Genomic DNA, 17,873 nt, shown 5'->3' with positions numbered 1-17,873 from the left:
ACTCTTTCTTTCAAAAACCCAATGGATAGGCATAACAAAATAAAGCATTTCTTACTGTTGCTTCACCTAAAAGAGATGGTTTTAAATTTCTAATTTCAGTGGTTCCGTTCACCATGAAATAGCTGTTTCAAAGAGGTTTCCTAAATCACAAATGCAGCAGAGCTACACAAAAAAGCTTTTAGTGGAACAATTCACATGTTCCAATGGTTAACTCTCAGCAGTGTAATTATGGGTGATTTTTATTTGCTTTTTTATTTTTTTCCCCTATTTTCTATGAACATGTATGATTTGTGTAATATGTTTAAATTATTTTTTTAAAAAGTATATAACTGGAGACATAATCTTGACCAACCACATGAGATCTGGAATATACTATCCAATAGCTTTAGCTCCTCTGGCTTTATTCAGATCTTCAGCTAATGTTTAAAGATAGAAAATGCTAAAAGTTTATTCAGCCTCATTCAGAAGATATACACATTTTAGTACCATTTTTGGAGGTTCACTTACAGAAGAAATTCATAGTGTTCCAAACACTGGGCGGCTGTTCTGCCAATGATCGGAGCGATGGTCCTCCACTGAGTTGGCATCAACTTGGCCAAGTGCAAGAGTTTTTCCTCTTCTTCTCTGGACCATTCTGTTTTCTTAATGCTTGGATCCAGCCACTCATACCTATTTAAAAAACATCACCTCATACCTTAATCAGTCACCCAGCATGAATATTTACATTTTAGGCATACTAACTTCTGGCATTCAAAAAATGCAAGCTAACGCTCATCGTTCAATCACAAAAGCTGTTCTTATTTACAACAGACTATTCCCTATTTGGTTAAACTTATTCCATTCCAAATACCCTATTTCACTAAATTCTACTATATTTTAACTATGCAAGGTCAGTAATGCTTTAAAAAGGTAACCTGACTGAAACATGATAATATGCCTTCCTTCTCAACTATCAACTGCTGTCATTCACCTTACACTTTATTAGAGGTATTGAAATTATTTGCAAATAAGATAAAATTACCTCATATTTTCATAGTACTTCCAGTGTTTATAGTACTTTCTCATGTTTTGATTTCTCACAACACCTTCGCTTATTTCTGAAGCATTTGACTTATACTCACTAAACACTTTTCAACACTGTATGTTTTTGTGTGGTGAGTTTAAGTAAAACCACTATTGTCATAGCTATCTTTCCTAATGCCCCACCTTACCCAACATTTCCATCCAGTCTACTTAGCTGGAGAAGCCTGCAAACAATATATAAGCCTGCAAACAATATATATACCCACCAAACATGGGGGTAGGAGCTGGAGCTTAGCTCCACTTAAGAGAAGCAAAAATCAGAACCACTTACACAGGCTAAGGACCATCTTCCTCATTGTGGGCCAATCTCTATGTTCTGATCCTTTCCCCTACGCAGGTGCCCAGGAAATTAGGTCACCTTATACAATCCAAAATATGATCCTAGTACCACATGGGTCAGTGCTGAGGCCAGGTCACTCATGCCAAAAACACATGTAAAGAACTTAATGTGTCCACTGCCCTTTAACCACAGATGTAATGTTGGGGTATATTATATTCTGGGGAACCAAATATGTAATGTTTCAACCATTAATGAGGAAACTCAACTACTGAAAGCTTGCCTAGAAAAATAACCAACATTTCTCATGTATTTCTTTGGGAAAGAAAGTTCTAAGACAATAAATTTACAAAGTTTTGGAATACAATCCTTTTATAAGCTGGGGTCCATCTGTACCCAAAATTAGTTTTATTTCATGCTTCACAAAGCATTCTCAAACAACATTAACTCATTTGAGCCTCACATCTCCATGAGTTAGGGCCAAGAGTCATACCACTGGAAGACAATAATGGCAGGAGAGAGGAGACAGAAAATGGCTTGCCTAAGACCACACAGGAAGCAAAAGACAGCTAATTCTTACACTGAAATTCCCAACTCCCACTCCCTACTTTCTGTTACATCACAGTGCCTGCTTTCCTTTGGTAATGTTCAAAGAAATGACATTTTCCTCATCATAATGAAGGTCATTTTGTGTTTTCCACTCATTAGCTGATACATACCATCTGGCTTTGCACTGCTTTGCTGACTTTCTATGCAGCAGTGAGGCAATCCTAGACCACTGGTTTTTCCCATATTTCATCACCGCTGCTTTCAGAATTTCATCCTAAAATTTTTCAAAGAAAAACAATGTATTCATTCACAAAACTCCAAGTGAGAAAAGACAAGATTTAAATTAACTCTAACTGGGTTGTGCTAGGGAGAAAGAGATATAAACAGGCACATATATCCTAAATTTAAAACGAAAGTATAAAACTTCATTACAATAATAAAAATTAAAAAAAAAAAAAAAAAAACAGCAACCCAGAATCAACAAAATGAAAGAAATTAAGAACTCCCTTAGAAGGACATCCTACCCTCCCTTACACACAACCCCTCCACCAATCCCGTCCAAAAATTGGTACAGCCCAATGTGAGAAACCCTACTTGAAAGAGATTTTTAAAAGGATTCTCCTCTGTGTGGATGTTAGTCTCTTAAAAAGATTATGGCTCATTCATTTACTGATTCACTCAAAAAATACTGCCCAAACACCAGCCTTGTATCAGGTCTTGTGTATCAATACTTGAGGAAACAAGATAAAACAGGACACATCCAGCCCTCAGAAAGTCAAGACTCAAGTGAATCCAATTTCCAATTCAGGCTTCCCAGTTTATGAACAGCATTTTCCAGTCCCACAGGCCCCACTCTGACCTAAGAATCCATATCTCAGGTCTAACCTAAGAATTAAGTATGTCTCCCCTAAGTCACCAATCAACTCTGCCTCTAGTTTCCCCCAGTCTCTAGATACTATTTCATATTTCACCAGGGCACCCATTCCAATAAGGAATTCGCCAATCTCAAGGGAGCCTGTCAGGCTAAACCAAAGACACCAGGGATATCAGAGCCATACACTCAGAGCATTTTACTTTTAGGCTTTTTTCCCCACAATGAACTTGAGCTATATGCCTCATATGTTAGCCACTCCCCGCCACTCCACACCCCTAACATCTGAGACTCAAGGACTGCAGGGCTTTGGCCACAGCATAAGAATCCTGCTGTTACTTGATTTGGTACATCTGTCTCTCCCTCAGAAGTCATCTCTTCTCCAACTGAAACATCCTGGTCCCCTCTATGCAAGCTGTGAGGCAAGGTTCTCACTCACTTAATTTGTAACTTTGTTGCAGTACTGCTATACTTAATCACATCTTCAACTAAGTATACACTACAGTTATCCAACCTGCTAGATCCATTCAGCGAAATTTCCCAAGCAAACTTTGGCACTGTCCGGGGTTCTAAAGATAGCAATATCTGATCCTGCCCACTTGCAGTGCTGTCTACTGGGGAAAAGAAACAACAGCTAGTACTTTCAGAAAGATTACTATGTGCCAGACTCTGTTCTAAATATTCCAAATGTAGTGACTCATTTAATTCCGAGAGATAAGTAGTATTATCATCCCCATTAGAAAACTGAGTCTCTGAGACGTTAACAATCCCAGCATCACACAGGATGTGATGCTTGCAAAAAAAAAGCAAACCATAACAAATGGATGAAAGAGGTGTCCAGGGACCACTGAGGGTGCAACTACTTTTTACCGGATGACCAGGCAAAAATTCCAGAAGTTTCTAAACTGTTTTTGAAGGAAGGTCAGAAAGATGCAAAGCAGGAGGAGGATATTCCAAGAAGGTGTAAGATGTAAAAAGACAGAGTGTGCTAGGGAAACTGACAAGTTCAGTGCACTATAAACAGAAACTGCACTAAAACCTTGTTTCTATTTCACTCCTCTACTGTTCTTTGGTTCGCCAAAGGCACGATCCACTACATTTCTGGAAGCAAAAGAGACTACGGTAGGCCTATCTGGCTTCTATCCAAGATGAAGCGGAAGAGACAGGCCTTGGGTGACGGGAGGGCGGACAAGTTTCGCCGTGGTAACAGATGACCGCGGGGACGCGGACACAACCTGGCACTCAAACTGCTTCCCCTCTGCAAGGAAGTCAAGGAAAGAACAAAGTTGTGGCCACAGCACCTCTTCATTTTTGAATAGCAGAGAGAGTCGCGGTGCCTGGGATGAGGAACGGGGGCGGGGGGCGGGTGGTTGAGAAGACCGACTATCGCGATTGTCCTGTGTCCCCCTCCCACTGTGAGTTCCACCACGGCGGAGGACGCGTCAGTTCAACAAATGTTCACTGAGGGCCTAACGAGTGCCCAGCAGGTAATCAAGCGGTTAAATCACGGTCCCTGTCCTTGAGATGGTCAGATAACTGAGGACCAGGCACACGGTAAAGGCCCCGCACCAACCCCCACGCAAACCCCGAAGGCATCCTCTCCGCCTCCCGGACCTCTGCGCGCGTGCGCACCCGCAGCCGGAGGGGCGGAGGGCAGCGGACGGCGGGAAAAGGGGACTTACCTCGGTATTCCTCCACACGCCCCCCTTGATCATAATTCGAGGCATCTTGGCGGCGGGGTGTCTCGGCAAGCGGCCGAGCGGAGCTTCCGAGAAGTAGTAACGGCGCAGCGGCCACGGGACCCAAAGCCGCCACTTCCTCCAAGCGCGACCTTCTGCTTTGAAGATCTCTGCGCAAGCGCAGGGGCGGGGTGGGGAAAGAGCAGGAGTAGCAAGTCTCGCGAGAACTGGAGTGACTGGAAGGAAGTAAGTGCCTCGATGGTAAAGCTCTGCTCTAGGAAGACTGACGGAAAACCATCAAACCACTCTAGCCAAAGTACTCGAAGCCGCGCGCATGCCCAAAATAGGTTGGAAGAAGCCACGGCTTTCGCGAGATATCGGCGGAGGCTCTTGACTGGGAATGCAGTCCTGGGATTGGTCGTGACGTCACGTGTGGCAAAGAATGGGAACGTCTCGCCTGTGGGGTTTAAGCTCAGCTGGTCTAAAAATAGCGTTGATAATTTATTAATTTAGCACTTTATTAAGCATTTAACGAACAGGAATTTATTCAAAAATATTCAGGGAAAGGCAATAGCTTATTTAAGCCTAAATATCCTAACCTGCAAAATAGAGATAATAATAGTCCCAACTTCATAGAGTTGTCCTAAGGATTTAAATAGGGGTTTCCCTGCAGGCTCAGATGGTGAAAGAATCTGCCTGCAATGCGGGAGACCCGGGTTCGATCCCTGAAAGGAAAAGATCCTCTGGAGAAGGAAATGGCCACCCACTCCAGTATTCTTGGCTGGAGAATTCCGTAGACAGAGGAGCCTGGTGGGGTATAGTCCATGGGGTCTCAGAGTGGAACACGACTGAGCAACTACCAAAGATTAAAAGAGATAATAAATCCATCGTAGTATCTGATACAAAAGAAGTGCTCACAAAAATGGCAACTGTTACTACGAGAAGCGCAAGCCCAAGTGATCAGAGATTGTCCCAGAAACAGTCAGAGTTTTCCATTTATTGGTCTTAAGTCTACGTGGGTTAATATTAATAGCAGAGAGCTACCGTTGATAGGCGCTGGGATTAGGCAAACTTGATCGGGGTTGAAATCTTGGTTCCCTCATCAGCTTGAGTAATAATCATACTGAATCTCAGTATTCTGATTTGAAAAGTGGAGTTAACAGTTCGTATCTCATAAATCTGAAGGGAAAATTAGTTGAGACCAAAAACCCAGTAAGATAGGGATTGCCAGACTGGAATTCCAACTCACTTGGTTTCCTTCTCCATTCAAAAACATCTCTTTGGAGCTAGTCCTGGAAGGGACGAAAATATTCAGGGGACTGGGGTACACCCTAAGTATTTAACTAACGTGTTTCTCTTTATATTTCTTCATTTTTCCCTTTGCCTCTTCTGAAAAAGCCACAGAACTTTCTGATTATATTTTTTTGCCATGAAATGGGAAATTGTATTAATAAAATCACTACTTTGTTAAGAGGACACAGTGTCAGATTATGAAGAACACACAGACTTTGCTGTTTGCGGTGTAAGATGTCAGTCCACTCCTGTCTCTGCTGTCAGCTGGCTGTGTGGTGACAAACCATTTTCTGCTTCTAGACCTCTGTTTGCAGGGCTCTTCTGTAGGATGCGTGACCATTACTTCCTGCCCACCCCAGCCCCAATATCCACTCAGTTGCAGTGGTTACAGTTTGTCTCTCTCTCACACAGACACATTGGCCGATTGGTTTGATCAAAGCCGAGCCAGTTAAGTCTCCTCCCCAAGGAATTTCCACATGAACCTAGAAGAGCCGGGTCTCGCTGCTGGCCAATGAACCTCTAACATGTGACACCCTGGAGTTGTCTGCCACCATGTTTTGTACAATGTAGACTAAGAAGGGGGGAAAGTGGGTCCCAGGTGCATTGAGAGAAGCAGAGAGGAGAGTATAGAAAGACAGAGGTAGGTCTTGGCTGGGCCGCTGTTCCTGGGTGCAACCTGTCCCTTAGTCCGCGGTGCATCCCTGCCCTTGACTTCTAACGATTACTACCCCTTTTGGCTTTAGCCAGTTATAGTTGGGTTTCTGTTATTTATAAGCCAGATTCCTAGCATATCCAGAGTTGAACCTATCCTCTCTCAAAAGCCATTTCAGATCTAACTTCACAAGAGCCTTCTCCTTCCCACTCAGGACCACCTTTACCCTCTATGTCAGCTTTTTACCAACTAGAAAAAGGTTCCCCTTCCTGCAGGCACTTTAATTGACACCTGGTGGAAAACTGTCAACAAACTACTGATGTTTGGAGAACAGGACACTTTCGATAAGAAAATTAGATCGTCCACGTCTGTGACACAAATTGTACCCCCTTAGGGACATGTGTTGTACAACCTGCCCACCAGGACAGAGAAGCCCTATTAAAAGTTCCCCAACTCACCCTTGAGTGCATGTATGTCCCAGTGAAATTCTAATATCCCCTTTTTTACCATCAAGAAACTGTAAGAAAGGGCTAAAATTAGGGTCAAAAGCCTGTGACAACACCAAGGCATGGCAAGAGGCTAGGGGTAGCCACCCTCATCATCTTCATCATCTCCCAAAATAAGGACATGGAATTTAAGTAGAAATACTCTGATGCTTTGCAAATATAATTTCAAGACAGGTCCTCCAGCCCTGCCCTCCATCTACCAGATTGCCACCCATAAGCTCCTCCCTGGGTGTCCACTTACTACAAAATGGAATTCCATGCACCCCAAATGCTAGTAATCCATACCATAATGTTAACCATGGTTAATAATCTAAATTGGCTTGAGTTTCACCTACCAATACTCCCTTGTGGTGTATCAGTTGTAGCTTGTAATTTTTTTCTCAGCTACCCATCTTCATGATTGTTATTTCTGGGGTGCCCTGGGGTGGGGAAATGTTCCCAAAGAGAATACTCTCATTCTCAGTCCCCAGAGGTTCAAGAGTCTTTTTGAGCTCATTTCCCAGTTTGGGATTAATATTCCAATCAGATAATTTACATCTAACCCTGCATCCAGAAGGCATAGGCTTCAGATTTACATGTCTCACAGGAGACTGTTTTTTTTCCCCACACTCATATACCAGATCCCAAACTCATATGCCCAATTACATCCTGAACAGTTCTACTTGGGCGTTTCTCAAATTCACAGGTTTCCACAGGTTTCTCAAATTCAACTTCCAAAAACTGAGCTCCTGTGAAAGCCCTGGTGGTCCAGTGGTTAGGACTCCCTGCTTTCACTGCTGAGGGCCTGGGTTCAATCCAGGAACTAAGATCCCGCAAGCTGCATGGTGGAGCCAAAAAAAAAAAAAAAAAATTGAGCTCCTTCTAGAAAACCTATACTTCTCCAGTATTCCTTATTTTAGGAGATAGCACAGGGCTGGCATGTATGGTCGTGTTAGTGGTTCATTGCATAAGGGACACATAGAGGCTAAAATCTAATTTGCACACTGCCCACCGAGTAGTGCATCCACGGGACCGTGTCCATCAGGAGAGCATCTCTCTCTAGGTGAGTGAAGACACTATATGGTCAGAACACCACACATTGCCCTGGCAACAGCACCACCATCTACCTGTTGCCACTTTCCCTTCTGTCATACTTTCCTCCCACTCGTATCCAAGTCATCGCAGAGTCTTGCCATTTTCATCTTCTAGGCAGCCCTCCAGTTCCTCTCCTATGTGCCACCTCTGCTCTGTGTTTCCAGATAGAGCAAATAAAAATACAGAGTTCCCAGTTAAATTTGAATTTCAAATAGACAGTAAGTGATTTTTAGTATAATTATGCCCCATGCCTTCCTTCTGTCCTCTCTTTCCAAGAGAACCTTAGCTTTTTCCTCCAGCCCACACTCCGCTCAGCCAAGAGAACACATTTCTAGCCAGATGGTCACACCCATGCTCACACCATCACCACTAGAAGCTGTTCCCACACCCTCTCTGTATTTGCTGGACTCAGACACATTTCTTCAGAAAACAAGCCATTGGGATTTGGGGCTTCTTATTTGATATGAGGCTGGCTCTCTCCATGTGCACCACAAAATGTTTAGTTTCCATGGATTTCTTACAAAGTCCAGACTTGGGAGCCTCAAGTCAGTAGTGGCCACCCCACCCCCTGGGGAGGCTCAGGCCATAACCCCTGTGGAATTCCCTGGTGTTGGAAGAACATGAGACATCTCAGTCTTTCCCCAGAGTCCACTCGAACTTGGCCAGTAGATGCACTAAATCAGCCTCAGAACTTCTAACTACAAGGGATGTGGGGGCCAGGGGGTTCCTTGAGTGCATTTCAGGCCCAAATGGGAAGAAAGGTCTCAGGACAAAAAGATGTGAGAGGGGCCAAGGCAGGGGAACAAAGGGAGAAGGGATGAGTCAAGGGAGAAGGTCAAGGGAGAGAGGAGTGAGCCTGCCTCCAAAGATTCCATGGAGGCAGCAGCCCTGCTCTTCTCAGGGGCTTGGCCCAGGACTTGGGTGCCCTGCACTCAGAGGCTGCTCCCAGACGTCACCCCTGCACAGTTAGCTGGTTCTTGTGAACCACCAGATTACCCTTGACCTTAGGAGAAGCATTAAGAAGTCAATTACCATTGACCATACTAAAGTATAATAGGTATGTAGGAGTAAAGAGTTGTGATCCCTGTTACTTTCAGATAACTGAGCAAAATAACAATAGGAATAATATGAGAAAAAGAATGTGTACACCTTTGGACAAATGTTAACTACTGTAGATTCTAAGTAAAGAATATGTAGATGTTTGTTGTACGATTCTCGAAACTTTTCTATCAGTAAAGTTTTCAAAATACAGTGAAGGGAATTCCCTGGTGGTCCAGTGGTTAGAACTCTGAGCTTTCACTGCCGAGGGCCGGAGTTCAGTCCCTGGTCGGGGAACTAAGATCCCACGAATGGCATGGCACGGCCAAAAAATAATAACAACGTTTAAAAAGGCAAGACACAGTGATTTTGTGTCCAAGTCAAGCATTTGATTTAGAACAGTTGCACTAACAAAAGCACTCAACAGGAAAAGGCTCTCCAGGGGCCAGTCAGGGCCTGCTTACTGGACCTTCTGTTCAGGACTGTCTTGGAAAGTCCAAAGAACCTGCGGATAGAGGCACAGAGTTAAAGGCTGTGCTCCATCTCAAGACTACCAGTTCTCGAGCATACACTTAACAGCGACCCACAGCCGTGACATCTGCCCAGGGGCCACCTCGGGGCAAAGGATACCATCCACTCTGGGAGAGGCTCTGCCTCTCTCCTCTCCATTGTGAAGCCTCTCAAAAGTCTGCTCTTCCGGGCTTGCCTCCAGCTGTTATGCTATTTTTTGCAAGTCCTTTGACCCACCAGCAGGTAGCAAACTGTGCAGCAAGGAGACCGCTGGCTGCCAGTCGTCAAGCTCTTCGACTTCTCTTATCTCGCTCTTCAGCATGTTGGCCTTTTCCTTCACCCAGAAAGGCAAGCTGTGGGAAGAGAACACCATTTCAGTCCACCTGACGCAAAATTTGCGAACACCTTCAGGAGACAAGGTACCCCATCTTCCAAAAGTAAGAAGGCCTCCAATTCTGGAGACCAGGTGTCAACGTAAAGTCACCGTATTGGGACTTCCCTGGTGGTCCGGCAGTTAAGAATCTGTCTTCCAATACGTGGGACGCGGGCTAATCCAGGTCAGAGAACTAAGATCCCATATGCCTTGCAGCTAAGCTAGCGAGCCACAACTACTGAGCCTGTGTGCTCTGGAAGCTGCGTGCCATAACTGGAGGGAAGCTTGAGCTCCGCAATAAAAGATCTTGCATGCTGCAACTAAGATCCGATGCAGCCAAATTAATACTTTTTTAAAAACCCATCATATTAGTTGTCGTCATTGTCCCTTCCCCAAACCCATGTCTCTTTTGTGTCCCTCTTTGCCCAGGAATCTGAGCCCTGTACCCTGCAGCACCTTGGCTCCTCCCTGCCCCCACCTTTGAGTTGGGCTTGGCTAGTGGGAAGCACCCACAGGAGATCAGAAGGTGCCAAGACAGAGACTGAGCTGTGTCTTATTGAGCTCCTTGACTCCCACCCTGTCTCCTGAGGTACCCCAGTTCTGGAGTGGCTGTATTGTCCACGGCCACAGCTCCTTTACAACAGCCCTTCTCCATTCTCTCACTGCCCTGTGAACCAGGAGCTCTTCTCCTGCTGTTCAGACCTAGACGTTATTAAGAGCTTCCCACTGGTGGGAGTCCCTGGGTGCTTCACCCTCCCATGTGAGTTCCCTCAACCTGCTCACTCATTGGTAAACAGTCCTTTCATTAAACTGTCTTCAGAATCACAGAAAAGTATGCCTTCTGCTTTCTCCTGAGACCTCAGCTAATACAGACACCTGGCATCCTCCCAGGTCTGTTGAGATTTGAAAGGGCACATGTTGGGCTGTGCTGTGTGTGATCCAAGAGGTCTTGGGAAGTTTGGCTCCTGGGATGAGTCAGAGCAGGAAGATGAAGAATGCTTTCATCTTTTGGCCGCTAGAATTTTCATACTTGGGGGGAGAAATGCATTATGATTGAGAAAACACCCTGATAAACCTGCTGAAGGTAAGGAAGCCCCTGTAAGAAGACAGGAGGATTACCACACGTGGGAATAGATGGTGGTGGTGGTTTAGTCACTATGTCGTGTCTGACTCTTGCAATCCCACAGACTATAGCCTGTCAGGCTCCTCTGTCCATGGGATTCTCCAGGCAAGAATACTGGAGTGGGTTGCCATTTCCTTCTCCAGGGGATATTCCCAACCCAGGGATCGAATCCAGGTCTCCCACATTGCAGGTGGATTCTTCACCAGCTGAGTCACAAGGGAAGCCCAAGAACACTGGAATGGGCAGCCTATCCCTTCTCCAGCTGGTCTTCCCAACCCAGGAATCGAACCAGGGTCTCCTGCATCGCAGGTGGATTCTTTACCCACTGAGCTATGAGGAAAGCTTTTTATATTTCTTTGAGCCCCTTTTTTGGGGTGGGGCATGAATACTGGAATGGGTTGCCATTCCCTTCTCCAGGAGATCTTCCTGACCCAGGAATTGAACCCGGGTCTCCCGCACTGTAGGCAGACGCTTTACCGTCTGAGCCACCAGGGAAGTCAGGAATAGACGGGATATCATTTAAAGCTGACAACACAATAATATTGGGTTGGCCAAAAAGTTTGTTCAGGTTTTTCATAGCATCTTGTGTAAAAATCCAAACAAACTTTTTGGCCAACCCACTAGAAGCCCAGCTAAAAAAATCAGGGCAAAAAGCAATATAGGAAGATATCAGCATAAAGAACCAATAGAACAGAATCCTCAGAAACACTAAATAAGGTGTTTCTAAACAGAAACACATATAAAACAAGGTTACACATGAATGAGTAAACAAAATGTAACCAGAGGCTGGCAGGAACCCAACCCTGTATTTTTCCAGGAGCAATGGTTCAGGATTCACTAATTCAGTGTTGCAATGGCTTGACAGAATGTTAAGTGGCACGAATTCCCTGGTGGTTCAGCGGTGGGGAATCTGCCTGCAATGCAGGAGACCCGGGTTTGATCCCTGGGTCGGGAGGATCTCCTGGAGAGGGAGGTGGCGGCCAACTCCAGTATTCTTGCCTGGAGAATTCTACGGACAGAGTCCCTGGGGTTGCAAAGAGTTAGACGTGACTGAGGAATTAACACTTCCACTTCAAGTGGTGCAAATAGTAAGAATCAACTCTGTGTGTACAAAATCTCATTCAATTTTATACTCTTGGACTGTTAAAAAAAAAAAAAAAAGAACCAATAGAACAAAAAACACAAGCATTCCTAAACATCCAAAGAAATAATTGTTTAACTTTTGTTGAAATAAAATGGTGAAAGACTCAGGGTAAATATAATATACATAACACATGCAACAAACTATTCTGACAGAATTTAAATCAAATCTGTCAAATCAATAAATGCAAGTGACCCTAAATCACCTCTTAGAGAAACTACTTTTCAAATTGACTCATGGAGAAAAATCCAGTTCTATTTCTGAGAGAAAGACGTAAAACACAGTAATTTGAAAGTCTAAGAATGGGCAAAAGCATATTAGTCAAATGCAAACAAAGCAAAGTAAGAGTTGTAATCTTAATATCTGGCTCGGTATAACACAGGACAAAATGCATTAAATGAGAAAAAAGAAAGATAGTTTTGCAATGCTAAAAGCTACTAGTAATAAAGAGAAACACACTAACATTTGGACATTTTAACACACCAACTCTCAGTCCAAGTGGACCAAATGAGCGGTCAAGGGGACAAAAATGGGTAAGAAAAAATAGGGACTAAACAAGAAACAATAAGATAAATCTTCTGGGTATGTATCTAAATTTGCATCCTGATAAAATAGAATGTACTTTCTTTTTTTTAATATATATTTACTTATTTATTTATTTGGCTGAATTGAGTCTTAGTTGCAGCTCATGGGCTTAGCTGCTCCACATTACACGGGATCTTAGTTCCCCAACCAGACATCAAACCCACATCTCCTACACTGCAAGGTGGATTCTTAACCAGTGGACCACCCAGAAAGTCCCTAGAATGCACTTTCAAATGCAAATGGAAAGAGTCCCAAAACTGAATATATATTAGCTCACAAGAAAACTTTGATAAGTTCCATAAAATAAAAATAATAAAAACAATATTTTCTGATCACAAGGTAATACAAGTAAGAATGAATTACACAATAAAAGCCAAAAAGCTCTCCTATCTAGAAAATCTCCCTATTAAGGAATTTTTTAGTCAAAAGAGAACTATCAGTGGGAACGACAGAATTCTTCAAAAAATAAAGATAACCTACATATCAAAATATTTTGGTTCAGAATGGAGCAGAGCTAAACTATTAGATCAGAAGAATGAGAACTTCCCTGGTGGTCCAGTGACTGGGACTCCACCTTCTGAATGCAGGGGATCCCAGGTTCAGTCCCTGGGAATTGAACCAGGGATTCCGGGAACTAGATTTCACAAACTGGAACTAAGAGTTTGCATGTAGCAACTAAAGATCCCGCGTGCTGTAACTAAAAGATTCAGCACAGCCAAATAAATAAAAACAAATATTTTTTAAAAAAGAAAAGAAAAGATCAGAGGAATAATACTTTCCTGAAATACAGAAGTACTAGCTTACTCTGCCTCTTCAAACTTACTCTGCCTCTTCAAACCCTAACCATCCTCCCTGGCTGCATTTATTCAAGTATATGTCTTTCTTTCCCAACAAACTCTTGTGTTTTGGAAAGCAAGGACCCTGACTGTTTCTCCACATAAAACCCCTCATGGTGCATGCCTATAATAACATGTGGCATCTGGCAGTCTGTCAATCATATCTGCTGAAGATGTAAGCAGCCCAGCAGCTAGACTCCATAGACACTTGACCTTCAAAACCAGGAACCTTCCATTCAAACTGCCTCACCCAACTGCCGGGATTCAAAAGGTCCCTATGCCTCAGGTGTCTATGAGCTCTTCCATAGGAGAAAATAAATAATTGATATTTTCATAAAGGTAGGATAATATGAAATATGTTGAGATAACTCACTTGGGGATTTGTGGAAGAGGCTCAAGTGGAATAAATGTATCAAATTTCTTTTCATAAGGCACTCTGAAAATCAGAAAAGACAACCATCAGATTGGTATGGCTTCTATGGCAAAGATATCAATACTTCATTGTGTTCAATACAATGTCTTATTTTCTTGTTTTAATTGCCATGTATGGGCTTCAAAACCATTAAGGGCCATGCTGCTAAGTCGCTTTAGTCGTGTCCGACTCTGTGCAACCCCATAGACAGCAGCCCACCAGGCTCCACCGTCCCTGGGATTCTCCAGGCAAGAACACTGGAGTGGGTTGCCATTTCCTTCTCCAATGCATGAAAGTGAAAAGTCAAAGTGAAGTCGCTCAGTCGTGTCCGACTCTTAGTGACCCCAAGGACTGCAGCCTACCAGGCTCCTCCGTCCATGAGATTTTCTAGGCAAGAGTACTGGAGTGGGTTGCTATTTCCTTCTCCAGGAGATCTTCCTGACCCAAGGATTGAACCCAGGTCTCCTGCATTATAGGCAGACGCTTTACCATCTGAGCCACCAGGGAAGATATATCTACACACACACACACACATCTTGTTTATCTATTCATCTGCTGAGGTTGTTTCCATATCTTGGCTATTGTAAATAATGCTGCTATAAACATCGGGGTGCATGAATGTTTTCAAATTAGTGGTTTTGTTTTCTTCAGAACGTGATTAATTTTCTAAAATATTTTTAATGTACCACATCAACTATTTTTCTTTTAATTTAGTGACCCTCCCTTTCTCATCAATGCTTAGTTCCGAGTGTAAGTCAACCCTACTATCCAACAATGTGATTCAGAATGAAAATGGAAGCCTTGATATTTGTAGTAATAATAACAGGAACAAAATTAGCAACTACCTTTTAGTAGTCAAGATCCTGTGTATGATCTCAGTTACACACATGCATATATACATACACTAAGGAAAGACGTGGACTTTTTTAGAAATTTTCACCAACTATGTCTTGTTGAGATTCACCCCTTGCAAAATACAATTTATATGTAACAGAGAGAAATATAATTCCTTTAAAGTTCACTAAATAATGCTAGTATTAACATACACTTACATTGAAAAATTCACTGGAGGGAGAGTTGATCCTGCTTTGTGGAAGCCTTTACTCTGTTCTGGATACATATATGGATTATCTCCTGGAGTTAACTTTGGGATGCCATTCCTGGGGTCAAGAACTGTGAATGGTGTTTAAAAACGAAATCATAAAAAGAGCTGAAGATGGTCCACAGATTTGCTCTAAGTATGGACATGACAATGGAAATAGGATAATTCAGTGTTTTATCATTAGGTACATATAGGTTTCTTAAATGTTCTGTTTATGATTGTTTCACCTTGAGGAGATGAAAAGTGTGAGCCTGAAATAAAATGAAAGTAAAAAATAAATTTAAAAAACAGATTAAAAAACTTTTTTAAAGTGTGAGCCTATGTTTGACACATTTTTTAAAAGGTGTTATGATTACTTTACCCTGAGAAAGAACAATAACTGAGGTTTGATGGGATGGTTTGGTTTAAAATGAATGGTCAATCAAAAGTTATCTGCAATCATGAGCATAAACTCTGACTTGAAATCTTTTCATTCCTAAGCATTAGTGCACTTTGAATCCCTGAATTCCTCAGGGATTAGAGGCCATTTTAATTGGGGCTCTGCCTCTCTGATTGGATCTCAACTAATAAGGGTCCTGGCTCCTCCTTCTGTCTCAAAGACCGGGACAGGGGTTTCCCTGGTGGCGCAGTGGATAAAATCTGCCTACCAATGCAGGGGACATAGGTTCGATCTATGGTCCAGGAAGATTCCACGTGCTGTGGAGCAACCAAATCCGTGTGCCACAACTATTGATTCTGTGCTCTAGAGCCTGGGGGCCACAACTACTGAGCCCATGTGCTACAACTGTTTAAGCCCTAGAGCCCATACTCCACAAGAGAAGCCACCCGAATGAGAAGCCTGGGCACTGCAACTAGAGAGTAGCCCCTTCTCACTGAAACTAGGGATAAGCTCATGCAGCAATAAAGACCCAGCACAGCCAAAAATAAATTAATTAATTAAAAAAAAAAAAAGAAGAATGAGGTGGCGCAGCAGTGGGAGGTGGCCTTCATGGTGAAGAGGAGTCAGGAAAAAGTCTACTGATGCTGAGTAAACACTGCTTACTCAGCCCAGGCTCTGACACCCGACCCAGCCCCTTCCAATGCCCCAGGAACAAGAAACCAACCACATGAGTTCCCATGGAGTGAGGCTGGCACAGGATGGCCATTTAAACCTGCACCTCCAACGCCGGATGCCTCTCCCAAGGAAATAATCCTGGCTTGCAAGAGTACCTTGGGACTAGAAGCAGGGACATGCAGCTGGGGACACAACCTCCTTCTTCGCTCACACCCAACAGACTGGACTCTTTTTAAATGTTTTACTTATTTTAAAAGTTTTTTCTTTATGTTTGTATTTATTTGGCTGGGACAGGTCTTGGCCATGGCACTTGGGAATCTTCACTCTTTTTTGCAGAATGTGTGATCTAGTTTCCTGACCAGGGATTGAACCCCGGCTCCTGCTTTGGGAACACGAGGAAAGTCCCTCATTTACTTTGCTTTTTGGCTGTGCTGGGTCTTGGTGGCTGTGCAGGCTTTTCTCTAGTTACAGTGCTCGGGCTTCTGTTGTTTCAGCTCCTGGGCTCTGCAGCTCACTAGCTGTGGCACACGGGCTTAGTCGCTAAGTTGCTCCGCAGCATGTGGGATCTTCCCAGGCCAGGGATGGAACCCATGTCTCCTGCATTAGTAGGCGGATTCTTTACCACTAAGCGACCAAGGAAGTCCTCCTCATTTACTTTTAATATATACTTGCAGTTGTCCCTGTTCTGGCCAGTGAGACAAGGAAGTCCCCCAAGGACCATATGGGAAAACTTTCCTTCCTTCTAAAAGGGGAAGGCAACAGGAGATTTTCCTTTTTTATGTCTTGAATACAAATATGATGCTTAAAACTACAACAGTTATCTTATAACCATAAGGGGACAAGCATCTAGACAAAAAAAATCCAACATTATGAAGAATGGTAATACATCAAAAAACCCAAAATGAGCCTGTCTTTGATGAGATCATTGGGCAACCAGACCATATAGGTCACTTAGACACCAAAGCTTCTTGTTAATTACTTAATAAATATCTTACAATTTAAGTCTCTGATAATTTGATTTTTCTCTTACTTGTGGCCAAAAGCATGCCTAAGTAATAGACAGCTAAACTTAGTCCCTTCTTTGTTTTTCTCAGTTGTTCCAGATTTAAACCAGTTAAATAAATACTTGCTCTTCCTCCCTAGGACTGCACCTCAGGAGTGAGAAGTCAAGAGTGTGTACAGCAGGCTTACATGACATCAGGATCTATGAGAAGGCTTTGGGTCCTGGGTCACCATCTGCAAACCACACAGGTACCTGCTGCTCTCTGAGAGCTGGTATCTATTTTCTGTTGTCTACTAAAATGGGCCATCTAGTCTGATCCTCTGAAGCTATCCCTGTCTGCCGTGCATCAGGTGAAACACACATTTATTCCCATATGACCCCTGGCTTGGTGGTCAACAGTACACCATACGGTGCCCTGCCAGCATTCCAGCCATACAACCAGCTCCCCTGGCTTGCTCGCTTGCTCTCTCTCTCTCTCTCTCTCTTTCTCTCTGTCCTAAGCTCCACAGTCTTTACAAGGCACAGAAATGCTGCTATTCGTCCACATCTCCTGGGTGGATGAGACCCTCAGCGGGCTTTCTCCCCAGACACTGCCCAGAGTTATCATTGCTCTCTGTGCACAGTCCGGTGAGATGCCACTTCATCTGGAAGCTCAAGGTCTTCCCCCAGCCACCCTGTGAGGCAGAAGCCCCGGCTAGACTCATGTCCCCTC

The 17,873-nt window shown here is 43.5% G+C and overlaps 2 protein-coding genes across 2 annotated transcripts in view; both read right to left on the bottom strand.

Annotated features, from left to right (window-relative positions):
* Positions 1-4,616, bottom strand: part of CDC5L (cell division cycle 5 like) — a 40,475-nt gene extending 35,859 nt beyond the window's left edge. Inside the window, exons 1-3 of the mRNA NM_001076542.1 lie at positions 4,463-4,616; positions 2,080-2,183; positions 508-669 (exon numbers count right to left, since the gene is read on the bottom strand). Of these exons, the coding sequence (NP_001070010.1) occupies positions 508-669; positions 2,080-2,183; positions 4,463-4,507 (311 nt within the window). The 5' untranslated portion in view covers positions 4,508-4,616. The remainder of the gene's footprint in view (positions 1-507; positions 670-2,079; positions 2,184-4,462) is intronic.
* A 4,773-nt stretch (positions 4,617-9,389) lies between these two features.
* Positions 9,390-17,873, bottom strand: part of SPATS1 (spermatogenesis associated serine rich 1) — a 29,001-nt gene continuing 20,517 nt past the window's right edge. The window contains exons 8-11 of the mRNA XM_024983909.2: positions 15,055-15,175; positions 13,964-14,026; positions 9,770-9,885; positions 9,390-9,527 (exon numbers count right to left, since the gene is read on the bottom strand). Of these exons, the coding sequence (XP_024839677.2) occupies positions 9,499-9,527; positions 9,770-9,885; positions 13,964-14,026; positions 15,055-15,175 (329 nt within the window). The 3' untranslated portion in view covers positions 9,390-9,498. The remainder of the gene's footprint in view (positions 9,528-9,769; positions 9,886-13,963; positions 14,027-15,054; positions 15,176-17,873) is intronic.

This window comes from Bos taurus, chromosome 23, assembly GCF_002263795.3.
Source record: "Bos taurus isolate L1 Dominette 01449 registration number 42190680 breed Hereford chromosome 23, ARS-UCD2.0, whole genome shotgun sequence".
NCBI classification, from domain to species: Eukaryota; Metazoa; Chordata; class Mammalia; order Artiodactyla; family Bovidae; genus Bos; species Bos taurus.
The sequence above is the reverse complement of the archived record's forward strand: the minus strand, read 5'-3'. Positions and strand labels throughout refer to the sequence as shown.